The following is a 13,754-nucleotide window of genomic DNA, read 5'->3' as shown; positions in this document are numbered from 1 at the left end:
TTGCTTGCACAAAAAGCCGTCTTCTTGGTCAATCAAGTCTGCTTGCACACACTCCGCGGCCTAGGCGGGGGCCAGAGAGAGAGAAAAAAAAAAGGGGGGAATAGCGCCGTAACGCGTCCAAGTGCCCGTCGCGCATCAAGATTCGTCGACATCAATAACTTGCAAAAGCAAAAACAAACCCCGTGTCGATTTGATTTCTGGCCACTCACCACAAGCCCGTCCTGGCTCTTGAGGGCCATCCGCCACCCCGTTGCGTACTCGCGCCTCGACATCCAGTCGGAGCCTCGGCGAGCGGGCGGCGAGACACAGGCTGGCTTTCTAGCCAAAACTGGGTTTGAACCGGCCAGCTAATCGGCGGCAATCAGCCAGCCATTGCCGTCATCATCACTGGGCTTTGACCAGCAACGTGCCCCAGAGCCTCTCTTTCTTTGTCGCTTTGACCACGCCTTGGCAACGACCAGACAAAGCAGTCAGACCAGTCAGACCAGTCAGACCAGTCAGAACAGTTGACGCCTTTGCTGTCTGGTTCTACAGTGGCAGGAGCACGCTGAAACACAGCAAACTGCCAGAGGCTCTCTTCAGCAGTAAGGCCAACCGCGCACTCAGCGCAATAACCCCCCCCAACCCAAAATCTCCTTCCCCGGAACCTGCGGGCCGACAGAGAACAATCAGCTCCAGGATCCAATTTTCCCCTCGGGTTCCCTCCAAGTCGAAGTCGCTTGCAGTTCCACGGACCAGGCTTTTCTGTGCTTCGACCTCTGGGCCCTTTTATTTTTTGTTTTATTTATTTTATTTCAAATTTTTTTCTTTCTTTTTTTCATTTCCAAGGAAAAGATCATATCATTTCCTTTTTTCTCTGGTTATTTGCGGCTCCTGCATCCTTGTTGTTTTCGGAACCCCGACCGCGGAGGAGAAAGAGACGGGAAGCCTTTCCCAAAAACCCGCCCACCTCCCACCCCTCTTTGAGCAAATCAGCTTCCGATTTTTGCTCGCCGCCTATTCGACAAACCATCGCAGCTTTTCGTTCGTCATCCACAAGAAGCCTATCATCGTCCTTCAAGCCGTTCGCCATCTCCATTGGCCGCACCTATCATCAGGTGACCTCTCATTTCTGCGCGCTGCGCGATTCCTGGCCGTTGATTTGCCTTGGGGGCATTCCAGAGCTCTGTCGCGTCTCGCCCGAGCTGTGCCACTGCACGCCCAGGGCGCATCGCGCATCGCGCATCATCATCATCGTCGTCCTCCCCGAGGACACCAATCGTGTCGCACGGCAAGCACGGTATGTGAGCGAGCCAGTCAGTTTGTTGCGTTTTCGGCCGTCAATTACTTCACCCGTTGCTGTTTCCCTATCCAGCAATGCCCCAATGCCTCCTTTTTGTCTTTTTTTTTTTTTTTCCCATCACCATGATACACCATCTCTCGCCTGCCTTGTTCCCTCTTGCTACCTCTGGTCATACCCTTTTTCTGTTGGCTCGTTGGCTCTCTTCTATCCACCGTTTCCCCCCCCAATTCTTGCATCTTCGCCTGCGGCTCCCTCGCATGCACTGGACTTGCAGGCCATTGGGTCGCAAGTTCATCGTCGTATGCCCATCTCGTCAACCAACGGTCGCATTGTTGCAAACACACCGACTTGTGCCAGACTTGGTTAGCACTCACTGCCACAGGGCTAGTGCCAGGCGCACTCCTTCGCGGGACGTGGAACGAGCAAGTGCTCGTATTATACGAATTATGCGCCCGGCTGATCTACGTCTTGGCTTACCTCTACCTCTACTCATGGCAACATTTATACACCCTTCTTCGCGACGTTATGGATTGGAAGCCCACTCTTTATGCAAGGTACCTCTCGAACCATAACATCATACTTGTCGCCTCGCAAATCACCCATCGTGAATCACGTCGCATCGCCTGGATGCCTGGCCCTTTCTTCGACATGATCGGACGCCACCGCACAAATGGGGTATTGGGGATGCTCATTAGCCGCGTCAAGTTTGGTTCACATTACCCAGTCGCTATGCCAGTATGCAGCGCATACTCTGGTGATGAAACATTGCCCCGGATAGTGAGAAACCGCGAGCCCTGTGTGTAACGATCAGCTTACTACGCATCTTTCTGTCAATAATCCCATGACTGCATCACCGTCGGGGGTTGTTTCCTGTCTTTTTTTTTTTTTTTTTCTCTCTTTTTTCTCTCTTTCGGCGCAGTTGGGCCTCCGGACCAGTTTCCTTTCATGCATAAGGCTGCCAACGCATCACAAGTGTGGCCCCCTCAGCAAAGCCTTACCGGCTGGACCCGTTGCCTTCCTTTTTCCTTCCCCTCAGATTCGAACCCGCAGCACCTCCACTGCATTTCGGCCTTTGTTGCGCACCTCGAATAGTAGAGCTAACCGACCTGGTGGCTAGGAACTGGTCTTCTTTGATCGTGTAACGTACGGGTCGTGGCAAGCAAACCGGATCTTCTACCCTGGCGCATTCCCGCGCAACGTCTGAGTCTTGGGCTGGTTTAACTCCCCTGGGGATCAACAAGCACAGCCCTCTGTTGTGGCTTGAATTCAGTCAAGTCCTTCGTCACCCCTCACTCCAGTCCCCATCGGCCCCCCTTTCTCTCCCCCCCCGGCCTCGTGGAGCCGCAGCAGCAATCTGCAGCTGCCCCAACTCGAGATTCCTTGAGGATCCTTCGACCCGGAACTTTCTACCGCAGCATTCTGCCAGCTCAGACACCCACTATTTATCGCTTGGGTGCTTGTACAGCTAGCCCTGCTGCTATTGCCTTGGCCCAAGTGACGGAAGTCCTGACCAGCCACCTGTGCCCAACCAAACCCAAGCTGGCTGCGCATTTTAAGCAACCAGGACTCGCAGCAGTGCCGAAACCTACTTGCAGGTATTGGTATTCATTGTCTGCTCCCCCGACCGACCCCTCTTGTACTTGACCACTCCGAGGTGTTGCTCAAGACTCCCGTTCATTCGCTCCCCCACGCGCGCGCGTGGTTGTCGCGATATTAGTCCACGACTGCATCATCATCTTTGGCGACGTCGTCTCCTCTGTCCAAAGAGCTTCCCTTGTTTCGCCCGCTTCTTTCTACCCACCAACCTAATGTACCAACCACAATATGGCGTGCCTCAGCAGGGCATGCAACAAGTTCCTTATGGAATGCCGGGTATCCAAGCTGCAGCAATGGCGGCCACTGCTGCTGCCTCGGGCTCAAATTATCCTTACATGCACTCTGATCCAAGTATACCCCAGACCTCGCCACGCGTCGGCGACGGCATCAAGAAGGACAACCGCCAGTCACCGAGAATGAACAACATGTCGCAAATGCCGCGTAGGATGAGTCAGGTTACGAGTCCAGGCATGCCCAGTGCCCAAGGCATGATGAATCACGGCGGTGGAAGGCCCGGCGTTGCGCCGCCCCAAATGGCCCCCGGCCAAGCGATGCAGCATGCCCAATCACCCGAAATGCCCGCCGGCGGTGCCGAAGAATCGCCGTTGTATGTCAACGCCAAGCAATTCCACCGCATCCTCAAGCGTCGGGTTGCCAGGCAGCGTCTCGAGGAGCAGCTTCGACTAACCTCGAAAGGCCGCAAGCCCTATCTCCACGAGTCACGCCACAACCACGCCATGAGAAGACCTCGTGGTCCAGGTGGCCGCTTCCTGACTGCCGAAGAGGTGGCGGCCATGGAGAGGGAGGCAAAGGGAGAGGATGGGGGAAAGGTTGAGGGAAGAGACGCGGCGCCTCCAAAGGGCAGCGATCCTAGTAGCAACAAACGCAAATCCGAAGCAGAGCCCGGATCCCCGAACAAGAAGACGAAGTCAGAGGCGCAAAGAAGTTTAGAGGCCGACACGGGTGAAGATGATGGCTGAAGTTGCCAGAGTGGCACTACAGTGGCAGGAGATTGACAGAAAGCAGCTTGTCGATCCGAGCACTCACGACGTAATGATGGCAGACGCATCCGCGGGCCCCCTCCCCTCTTTCCGCATGTTCTTTTTTTTTCTTCTCTTTCGTTTCCATACCCCTCTCTCACATTTCTTTCTTTCTCCCCTGAACATGGGCTCGCGCGGGGAAACAACGTGTCTGGCAAGGGTTTGGCAGTGAGTGATGTTTGGCGGAGGGGGATGACTAGGTTGTGTGATGGTCTTTTTGTAAAGCTATGTAACTCGAGATACGAGGTGGAACGCGCGGAACGACGGGGAGTTTTATCCTTTTTTTTTTCTTTTCTTTTCTTTTTTTTTTTTTTTTTGGGTGTTTGTTTGTCCCTTCTCCCCGCCCTTTTCTTCTGCTTTCGTCTCTTTTTCCTGCAGAGGCTTGCTTTCGTTTGACTGCTACTACATACTCGGACTGGCAACAGCATAGCGCTGTCCATCATACCTAGATGGGCGCATTTCAAAGATTACTGAATGGGCAGAATGCATGGATGATACAAAAACGATGGATACCCCAGCTGTCTATTTTTTTTTCTCTTTTCTTTCTCCCCCGACCTTCTCTTCTTGTGCTTTCTGACAGCTTCGTCGATCTTGTTTTTTGCTGCTCTTTTTCCTTGAGCCACTGTGCTGCTTGCCGCTCAACGCATGATGAGGGTGCTGAACGGAGCGGGCGGTGGGGGCCGGAAAGCAGACGCGCAGACACGGGATGTAGCACAGGCCTGGAAGAAAGAACGGGAGTAAATAAATGAATGAAGAAATAGTTAAAAAAAAAAAAAAAAAAAAACTACGTGTAACTGTTGAATCGGCCAGAGGGATGTGGTGGATTCAGCTGCGGTATAGGGCCCTCTGTTGATATTCAGTCGGCTGCTCGTCCTTGCTCGGCCTGTGTCGTCGGCTGTAAAGGAAGTTGTCCGAGTGTCCAAGTCGCGGTGGCAAGTTGACGCGCAGTTGGTACCTAATTCTGTGTGGGTACCAGGTACGTAGAGGTACGGACTCTGGAGTACCCCGTTCAAGTTGGTCCCTAACCTGGAGCGGGCCAGGGCCCAGCACAGCACAGCACAGCACAGCACAGCACAGCACAGCACAGGGACCTCGGCTGTTCTGATGCCGACGCCTCGGTGCGGCTCCAATGTCCCCATCGCCCTCCAAACAGTCGAGGTCAATGCTATGTAGCTACCCCGACGGGCTGCTGCTGGGAACAGGCGCCTTTCCGCAGCATACAGGCTGTAGCGATGCGATGCGCCTGCGCGACAGCAAACCTTCCACTCATTCATTCGTTGGCTTTCTGCCGTTGCAAAAGTCGGACGCGCTGATTCGATTTCGGACCTGCAGCTACACGCCTACACCTAGACCCGGGAATAGTCGAGCGACTTTGCTCCTTGGATTCCGCTACCCGGACGATCCGATCCGATCCAGGAGGCTTTGAATTATAGTCCCCGGAAAAAAAAATAAGGAGGCGAGATTGGCAAAAATGGCTGGACGGATTCGCCAACCTATCGACGAAGCGTCGTTTAGCAAGTATGTGGCCGAAAACGTGCAGGAAATCAAGCTGCCCATCGACCTGAAGCAGGCATGTCCTCTGCCCCCCCCCCCCCCCCTCCCTCCCAGTGGATGGCATCTACACACGACTCGAAGCTCCTTTCTCTTCCTCCCATAGTAATGAAACACGGCGGAGGATGATTGCTTGCCGCAGGGCCGCGCTTTCTGACCTGTACTGCTTGCAGTTTGGATTCGGCCAGTCCAACCCGACCTATCTGATTACCGCGGCCGATTCCAGCAAGTTCGTCATGAGGAAGAAGCCCCCCGGCAGGCTCGTCTCGAGGACGGCGCACAAGGTCGAGCGCGAGTACCGCGTCCTGCACGCCCTGAGAAACACCAACGTGGCCGTTCCCCGGACCTTCAGCCTCTGCTGCGACGATTCCGGCATTGGCACGCCGTTCTACATCATGGAGTTCCTGGACGGGCGCATCATCCAAGACTTTACGCTGCCTGAGGCGACGCCCGAGGAGCGCACGGCCATGTGGCGCGCCGCCGTGGAGACGCTCGCTCGCCTGCACGCGGTGGATTACCGGGAGGCAGGGCTGGAGACGTTTGGCAAGCCCGGCGGCTTCTACGGCCGCCAGGTCCGCACGTGGAGCACGATATGCCTGGCCCAGGAGGCCGTGGAAGACGTCGAGACGGGGGAGCAGGTGGGGAGGCTGCCGCATTTCGAGGAGCTGGTGGGCTTCTTCGCCCGGGAGCAGAGGCAGCCGACCGACAGGACGACCCTGGTCCACGGAGACTACAAGATTGACAATCTGGTGTTTCACAAGACGGAGCCGAGGGTGATTGGTATTCTGGAGTAGGTTCCCCGACGAAGAGGAAGAGGAACAAGAGGAACAAGAGGAACGCGAAGAGAGAGAGAGAGAGAGAGAAACGCTAATGTGCCCTTCGCCAGCTGGGAAATGTCCACCATCGGCCATCCTCTATCCGACGTGTGCAACTTGCTCATGCAATACTACACAGCCAGACACGCGGGTGCTGCGCCCGAATCGGCAGCCGGGTTTCTGCCCGGCAGAACGCTCGGCCTGCCCACCGAACAGCAGCTGCTGTGCTGGTATGCCGACGTTTCGGGCTACCATCCCGGGCCGGACATGAAATGGGGCATGGCCTTCAACATCTTCAAGCTGGCGGGCGTGTGCCAGGGCATCGCGGCAAGATATGCTCGCAGGCAAGCGAGCAGCGACGAGGCCAAGCAGTACGCCGTCACGAGGCTTCCGCTGGCCGAATACGCCTGGGAACTGGCGCAGGAGGCGGACAATGAGGAGCTGGCGGCAAAGCTGTAGTTGACAAAGACATGACATGCGAGTCCGGCTTACACGGAGGGATCCAGAGACTGAGCCGTGAGTACATGTTGGGAAGGTTGAGCTCTGCAATGTCACAATGTCGATCCGTCATTGGGCGATGCCCTTGGCACTGGCCCCCCCTGTCCGCAAGACACGGATCGGGGCTAGCGCACCTCTCGCGCGAGCCAATCTCATCGCTTCAACCGGCCCAGCTGGCCATTCATCAGTGCAGCATGCATAAGTGCAACAACATTTGACATGCATCTTTCCACATCACCATCCATATATTCTCTACGTCACGGCCTCTCGTCGTAGATGCGTTTCATCTTTGATTGATCCTTTTTTTCCTCTTCAATCCGCCTTCCGTCACCGTGACGCCCTTACTTTGTATTCCTTTTTCTTCCTTTCTCTCTGGAAATCGAAACTGATCAAGCACACTTGATCCCATCTCCCCCGCCCTCTCCCTCCTTCCCCCACCCCCCCCAATCCCTCTCAGGTAAACAAGTTTCGTCCAAGTCTGTCTTCCCAAAACGACCTGGCCAGCTAATGGCGGCCCATACCAGGCGGCACATCACCTTGCCTCCGCCTACGGATGAGCGCCGCCCTCTGCTCGGCAGACAGCGCTCCAACTACCATGGCAGCGCAGAGGAGACGGGTGACCAAGTGTACAGCTGCATGTCCAATCCTCACAGCCACCTCCCCGTCTACACCAACATCCATCGCATACGTCGTGACATCATCAGCGTTGTCGAGGACTACCTAAGCTTGGAGCAGCTGCGTGATGTGCGAATCAACGTGACGGTAATTCGACCACTGGTGGACAAGTTCTACGAGCTAGAGGATATCTCCATCAGTGAGTGGCCGCTTCCGAGTCCACCTTGCCTCTTTTTTCTCTCTTTTTTTTTTTTTCCCAACCTCTGCCAAATGAGCTACCTTGCGCCTTGAGATGCCGTGGGGGGGAAAAAAAAAAGGAAGAAATTTAGACTCGAGACTCTGACCATTCAATCTCGCGCCCCCACCCCCCAGTCTACTGCTTGCTGGTGAACCGCGCTCAGTTCCTCGTGGAGGAAGGGTACTCGGGCACGAGGCACAATGTCAACTGGACGCGCGCCACGCTGTGCGAGCTGATTGCCACGCGCATCCTGCGCCGCTTCGGCGAGGATCACGACGGCCCGGACGGCCTGCTGCTCCTCGCCCACGTCCTCGTCGCCGGCTTCGAGCCCTTCCAGAATGCCCCGGAGCACATCCGCAAGGAGGCCGAGGCCAAGACGTCGTGGACCCTCCACCGCACCCTGCCGTCCCTCGAGGTCGCCATTCTTACCGAGAGCAAGCACTTTCTCAGCTCCAGCACCTGCCACTACGTCGTCTCGGCCATTTACGACGGCCGCGTCATATACACGCCCTCGACCTTTTGGGACATCATTCCCGACCACTACAAGCTGAAGCCGATATCGCTGTATGACCCCAGGGAATCCCCGCTGCTCAACCAGTACCGCTTGATCGTGCCCAGGAACCGCAACATTCTGGAGCAGATCCAGTTTGCCATTCTCCTGACCCTCTACGTCGGCGTCATGCTGGTGAGGGAGAAGGAGGGCGTGACGGGGCTGGAAGCTGCATTCGCCATCTATGCGTTTGGCTGGGGCTTGGACCAGTTTGCCACCATCTTGGCTCACGGGTGGTAAGTTCGAGGTCCCGACTTTTGCTCCTCCGCCTCATCATTCTTCTTCTTCTTCTTCTTCTTCGGCTTGACCGTCGGTAGAACTCACACTGACCATGTTTCTCGGCTAGGGGCGTCTATACCCAGAATCTTTGGTCCTTCTTGGACGTCACCTTTGTCTGCATCTACGCTATATACCTGGTGCTCAGGCTCCACGGGTTCCGCCTGGGCATTGCCAAGCCGGGGGAGCAAGCCTTTGATGTGCTAGCCCTGGCTGCTCCCGCCCTGATACCCCGAGTTGCCTTTACCTTGTTGTCGGACAATCTTGTCCTCTTGTGTTTGAGGTCCATGATGGCGGATTTCTTCTTCCTCACAGCCCTTTCAGCCTGGTGCTTTTTTGGATTTCTGCTGGCTCTTCTGTGGCTGGGCGATGGCGCTCACCCAATCGCGTGAGTCAATCTGCACCTCCGTCTTGGTTTTTTTCTTCTTCTTTCCTTTCTTGCTGACCTGACCTCGTTGCAGCACAATATCAAAGTGGATGATATACATTTGGTTCGGGCTGGACGGGACTGGCATACAGCGCTCTGTATGTAACACTCCACGCCGCAGTGACGTCTCCTCTCTCCATTTCCCGGCTTCTTCTCGCCTTGTTTGCAATTTGCGATTATTTTCTCGGTCAAATCCGCTTTTGCTCGTTCCTATTGTCCGATGCATCTTTTGACCCGCATTTTCTCTAACTTGTGAGCAGACAGAGTTTCACTGGCTACTAGGCCCGAGTCTGATGGTTGCGTTTGCCTTTCTTGGAAACACGCTCTTCCTGACGATTCTCGTCTCCATGCTATCAAACACCTTTAGCAATATCTCGGCAAATGCAACTGCAGAGATTCAATTCCGACGAGCTGTGCTGACGCTGGAAGGGGTCAAGGCCGACGCCGTGTTTGCCTACCAACCTCCCTTCAACCTGCTGGCGGTTTTCTTTCTGCTGCCCCTCAAGTTCGTTGTCAGCCCTCGATGGTTCCACAAGATCCATGTTGCCCTCGTCCGGCTCGTCAATCTCCCGCTGTTGCTGGTCATAGCCGTCGCAGAGCGGCGTTTGCTGTGGCCGTCCAAACCCGGCAGCAGCCGCACCATCGCCCCGCGCGCAAAGAGGTGGTTCTGGCACAAGTGGCAGCTCTCCGCCCACCGCTACTTGCGTGCGGTTTTCCAGGTGCCACCGCCCGAAGTCGTCCACGGCGACATTGCCGTGGACGATGACCTGACGCAACACCTGATCCGGCGGCAATTCACGCGACAACCCACGGCCGAAGGGCAGGAACCGCAGCTGCGAAAACCATCGCGTAGGGACTCGATGTTTCCGCACAAGATGAGGGGATCCTTTAGCGAAGATGCGGGCAGCCTCGAGGCAATGGCCGCCAAAATGCAAGTCATGGAGAAGTCGATGCAGAGAATGGAACTGCTCCTCTCCAACTTTGTGTCCGTGGATGACGAAGCGGTTGTCGATGGGTCAGAGGACGGATTGGACGAGAGTGGCACGTTGCGAGAGTCAACAGCAGGTTTTACCACCGAGGCGTCCAATATCTGACGGGGGGAAACCCCATCCAGGTGTGCATCAATTGACCATCCCCCCCCCTTTACCTTGCATCCTGTTGTCATGTTCGTAGGCGGTTTCTCTGTTGCGCGATTCCGTTGGTTTTTTTTGGTCTGCTTTGACTTTGCAGCTTGTTCCGCCAAAGTTTTTCGCACGGAGCGAGGCGATTTCAGTGATTCACTGCTGGCATCTACTAAAAAGCGCGGCCTCGTCTACAAAAATCGAGCTCGACCTCTTCACTATTAATCTCTCTTGACGCACGAGAGTTTGGGAATAAACAAAGTGAAAAGCCACTCATCTACAAAGTCGAACCTGACCTCTTCACTGTTAATGTCTCTTGACGCACGAGAATTCGGAAAAAACCAAAGTGAAAAGCCACTCATCTGCAAAACTCGAACCTGACCTTTTCACTATTTCATGTGTTTTGACGCTCGAGATTTCGAAAAAATAAATAACAAGTGAAAAGCTACTTATCTACAAATGTCGAAGTCGACCTCTTCACCACGGTATTTCATGTCTCTTTGACGCTCGAGAATTCGAGACAAATAAATAACAAGTCAAAAGCCACTCATCTACAAAAGCCGAACTCGAACTCTTTCACTGTTTCATGTCTTTTGACGCTCTAGAATTCGAGACAAATAAATAACAAGTGAAAAGCCACTCATCTACAAAAGCCGAACTCGAACTCTTTCACTGTTTCATGTCTTTTGACGCTCTAGAATTCGAGACAAATAAATAACAAGTGAAAAGCCACTCATCTACAAAGTCGAACTCGAACTCTTTGACTGTTTCATGTCTTTTGACGCTCGAGAATTCGAAAAAAAAAAGTGAACAGTCATCTCCAAAACACCAAATATCCAGCCACAAAAACATGTGTCGAGTAACATACTTTCAAAACAAGACCTGTCTTCACACGTGGGCTGTGATTTCCCAGCCATGCGCTCCGCTGATGGGCTTCGCGAATTGTCCTTCCTTCGTTTCCGGCGACGCGGCTGCGAAACCCGCGCCAAAGTTCTACAGGACGCTCAGGCGGCCGTGTCCGCGGTGCAGCGAGAGGCTGGGCGTGGCATACGACAGGAACCTGGTGCAGCTTGTCGAGCGGATGGGCTGGGGCATCAAGATTGGGAGGGGGCCGGACGAAGCTGACTGGGGGGTGGATGTGCGAATGACGGGGAGGGAGGGAGGCTGGTGTGTGGTGATGTGAGGGGTCTGGGGCATCTGGCTTATGTCGTCTTTGGCCCTCCTTTTTTGGGGTGTTTGTAAGATTGGCAGAGGTGAGGAAGCGAGGGTGGTGATGGTGATGGTGATGGTGGTGGTGATGATGGTGGTGGTGATGGTCTGTGCGAAGCTGCAAAGTGGATGGGATCCGCTTTGCCCCTCCGCGAGTTCAACGACTCAGACGACGTTCCGCGTCGAATTCTCTTGCCAATCGCACAAAATGATTCCCTCGGTGAATCGGCACGACCGTCTGCGTGCTCCTGCTTGCCCGCCCCAGCATCATGCCTACCTGCACAGTCATTACCAGGTGTGAATCGCAGAGTCCAGGCCCTCACAACTGAAAAGGGAAAAAAAAAGAAAAAAAAAAACACCCGAGAAAAAGACGGTCAAAGGATGCTCCCAACGCCAGACACCTCCCACGTCCCCTACTCGCGCGTTTACGAGCCCGCCGAGGACTCGTTCCTCCTCCTCGACACGCTGTCCAGCCCCCCCGAGCAGCGGTTCCTCCGCCGGGCCTTCCCCCCCGCCAGCCCGGCGCCCCTCGTGCTCGAGGTCGGCACCGGGTCCGGCGTCGTGCTGGCCTTTGTCAACGCCCACGCGCACACCATCCTCGGCCGGCGCGACGTGCTCTCCGCGGGCGTCGACATGAACGCCTTTGCGTGCGGCGCCACCATGCGCACCGTGGCCAAGGCGGTCGACGACACCGGCGGCGCCAGCGGCGTCCATCTCGGCGCGTGCGTGGGCGACCTCGCCTCCAGCTGGGCGGACGGCACCGTCGACGTGCTCATCTTCAACCCGCCGTACGTGCCGACGGCAGAGACGCCCGTCCGGCCGGAGGGGTTCGGCAGCGGCAGCGGCAGCGGCGGCGGCGGCGGCGGTGCGGCGGCCGGGCCGACCGTCAGCTGGGACGACGAGGCGTACCTGCTGAGCCTGGCGTACGCCGGGGGCCGGGACGGCATGGAGACGACGGACCGGCTGCTGGGGGACCTGGCGAGGGTGCTGTCGGCCAGGGGGTGCGCGTACGTGGTGCTGTGCGCGCAGAACGGGCCGGCGGGCGTGAGGGAGAGGATCCGCGCGAGGGGGGGCGGTTGGCGCGCCGAGACTGTGGGCTCGAGCGGCAAGACGGCCGGGTGGGAGAGGTTGCAGGTCGTGCGGATATGGAGGGAGCGCGAGGACGCGTGACGGGCGGCGGCTGGAGAGTCTGGGAAGGGGGTCGAGCTGCCAAGCCGGCAGGGCAGGTGCACCATCTCACCGTCGCGGTGACGGCGTTCATATTCATTCCTGTTTATATATATATATATATATATATATATATAAAGTGTTGGTGGCAAACAACCCAAACGCCAGGTACCGTTGCAGATGCGTCCGTGAAATCGCTCACGCCAAAGTAGCTCCTCTCGCTTCCTTCTTCTTCTGCCCACGGGGTTCTCGCGCTTGATGCTGCTGAATGCCAGTGCCACGACGGTGGAACGTGGCCTGGCTTTCCCACCCGATACAAGCCATCATGCATGATGTTCGGACGTGCAAGCGCCAAACCCGATGGTTTGAAAGGGGAATGAAAATCCCTCAACCAAGACTGGCATCCCGTTCCCGCGCGGTCCGTCGCCGACTGTACGAAAAGAAAGCCTGCGGTGACTTGGTTTCCGCTGTCCCCCGATCGACACCCTCGCTTCATCTTCCTCTTCTTCTGCTTTCTTTTCCCCCCTTTCTACCCGTTGCTTTTTTGACGGCTCCTTAGCCCCGACCGCGTCCGAAACCGCGCCCGCGCCCGCGGCCCCTGCCGCCTCCTCTGCCGCCGCGTCCACGGCCGCCGCCGCCGCCGCCGCCACCTCCTCCTCGCTCAGCTTCCTTGCGAGCCTTGTTCCTGGGCTTGGGCGCGTCGTCGATTAATAGCGTGTCGAGGGGGAGCGAGTCGGGGAGGATGAAGTATCGGATGGTGGAGCCTCGGATGTTCATGGTGTCGAGGGCTACGGGGTCTTGCCCCTTGGGCGTCATCTTGACGGTGCGCAGGGCCGTGTTCATCTGCGGCGAGACCGAGGAGATGGTGCCGTGGACAATGGTGCCTAGAGCAGCCGGCAGCCGCAACGCCAAGTCAGTCGCCTGCAAGCCGTTTGGGCGCAATGTGCCGGCTTCGCCGGAGGGGAGCCGGGGTGAGAGTGGAGGGGGAAGGGACCTGCCGTACCGTTTTTCAGTTCAATCGTGACCGTCTCGTTGGCACATTTCATCAAGAATCTGGAATGTCGCGTGTCAGATTGACGACGGTTGGGGCCGAATCGGTGATAAAAAAAAGAAGAAGAGGAGGAAATGAGGAGGAAAAGAGGAGAAAATCAGGTTGCCGCGGGTGACGGCCGAGGGAACAGATCCGTGCTTACCTGACGAGCTTCATGGTGGCGATACGACGGCCCCGGAAGGCGGCTTCGATGAAGGTGTTGTTGAGGTGTTTGCTCGTGTTGCTTGTCCACAAATTGTGCTTCTATTCTGCAAACATCACAACTTCTCAACCCCAGCCCCAGCCTGATGGCGGGCGCCCCGCCTCGAGAATCCACGT

At 56.2% G+C, this 13,754-nt stretch overlaps 5 protein-coding genes across 5 annotated transcripts; 4 read left to right on the top strand and 1 right to left on the bottom strand.

Annotated features, from left to right (window-relative positions):
* Nucleotides 1-3,171: 3,171 nt before the first annotated feature.
* On the top strand, nucleotides 3,172-3,858 carry UV8b_02027 (uncharacterized protein; the record flags this gene model as incomplete). The annotated part of the gene is made up of 1 exon (XM_043139525.1): nucleotides 3,172-3,858. One exon carries the CDS (start codon nucleotides 3,172-3,174, stop codon nucleotides 3,856-3,858), a length of 687 nt encoding a protein of 228 aa, XP_042995459.1.
* A 1,531-nt stretch (nucleotides 3,859-5,389) lies between these two features.
* Nucleotides 5,390-6,743, top strand: UV8b_02026 (uncharacterized protein; the record flags this gene model as incomplete). Its single annotated transcript, XM_043139524.1, has 3 exons — nucleotides 5,390-5,488; nucleotides 5,643-6,259; nucleotides 6,356-6,743. 3 exons carry the CDS (start codon nucleotides 5,390-5,392, stop codon nucleotides 6,741-6,743), a joined length of 1,104 nt encoding a protein of 367 aa, XP_042995458.1.
* A 546-nt stretch (nucleotides 6,744-7,289) lies between these two features.
* On the top strand, nucleotides 7,290-9,982 carry UV8b_02025 (uncharacterized protein; the record flags this gene model as incomplete). Its single annotated transcript, XM_043139523.1, has 5 exons — nucleotides 7,290-7,596; nucleotides 7,770-8,421; nucleotides 8,532-8,849; nucleotides 8,923-8,986; nucleotides 9,149-9,982. The coding sequence occupies 5 exons, from the start codon at nucleotides 7,290-7,292 to the stop codon at nucleotides 9,980-9,982; spliced, it is 2,175 nt and encodes a 724-aa protein (XP_042995457.1).
* A 1,617-nt stretch (nucleotides 9,983-11,599) lies between these two features.
* UV8b_02024 (uncharacterized protein) lies at nucleotides 11,600-12,388 on the top strand (the record flags this gene model as incomplete). Its single annotated transcript, XM_043139522.1, has 1 exon — nucleotides 11,600-12,388. One exon carries the CDS (start codon nucleotides 11,600-11,602, stop codon nucleotides 12,386-12,388), a length of 789 nt encoding a protein of 262 aa, XP_042995456.1.
* A 552-nt stretch (nucleotides 12,389-12,940) lies between these two features.
* Nucleotides 12,941-13,592, bottom strand: UV8b_02023 (uncharacterized protein; the record flags this gene model as incomplete). Its single annotated transcript, XM_043139521.1, has 3 exons — nucleotides 12,941-13,269; nucleotides 13,389-13,438; nucleotides 13,579-13,592. The coding sequence occupies 3 exons, from the start codon at nucleotides 13,590-13,592 to the stop codon at nucleotides 12,941-12,943; spliced, it is 393 nt and encodes a 130-aa protein (XP_042995455.1).
* Nucleotides 13,593-13,754: the final 162 nt, after the last annotated feature.

Source organism: Ustilaginoidea virens, chromosome 2 (assembly GCF_000687475.1).
Source record: "Ustilaginoidea virens chromosome 2, complete sequence".
Taxonomy (NCBI): domain Eukaryota; kingdom Fungi; phylum Ascomycota; class Sordariomycetes; order Hypocreales; family Clavicipitaceae; genus Ustilaginoidea; species Ustilaginoidea virens.
Note: the sequence above shows the minus strand (reverse complement) of the source record. Positions and strands in the feature narration are given on the sequence as shown.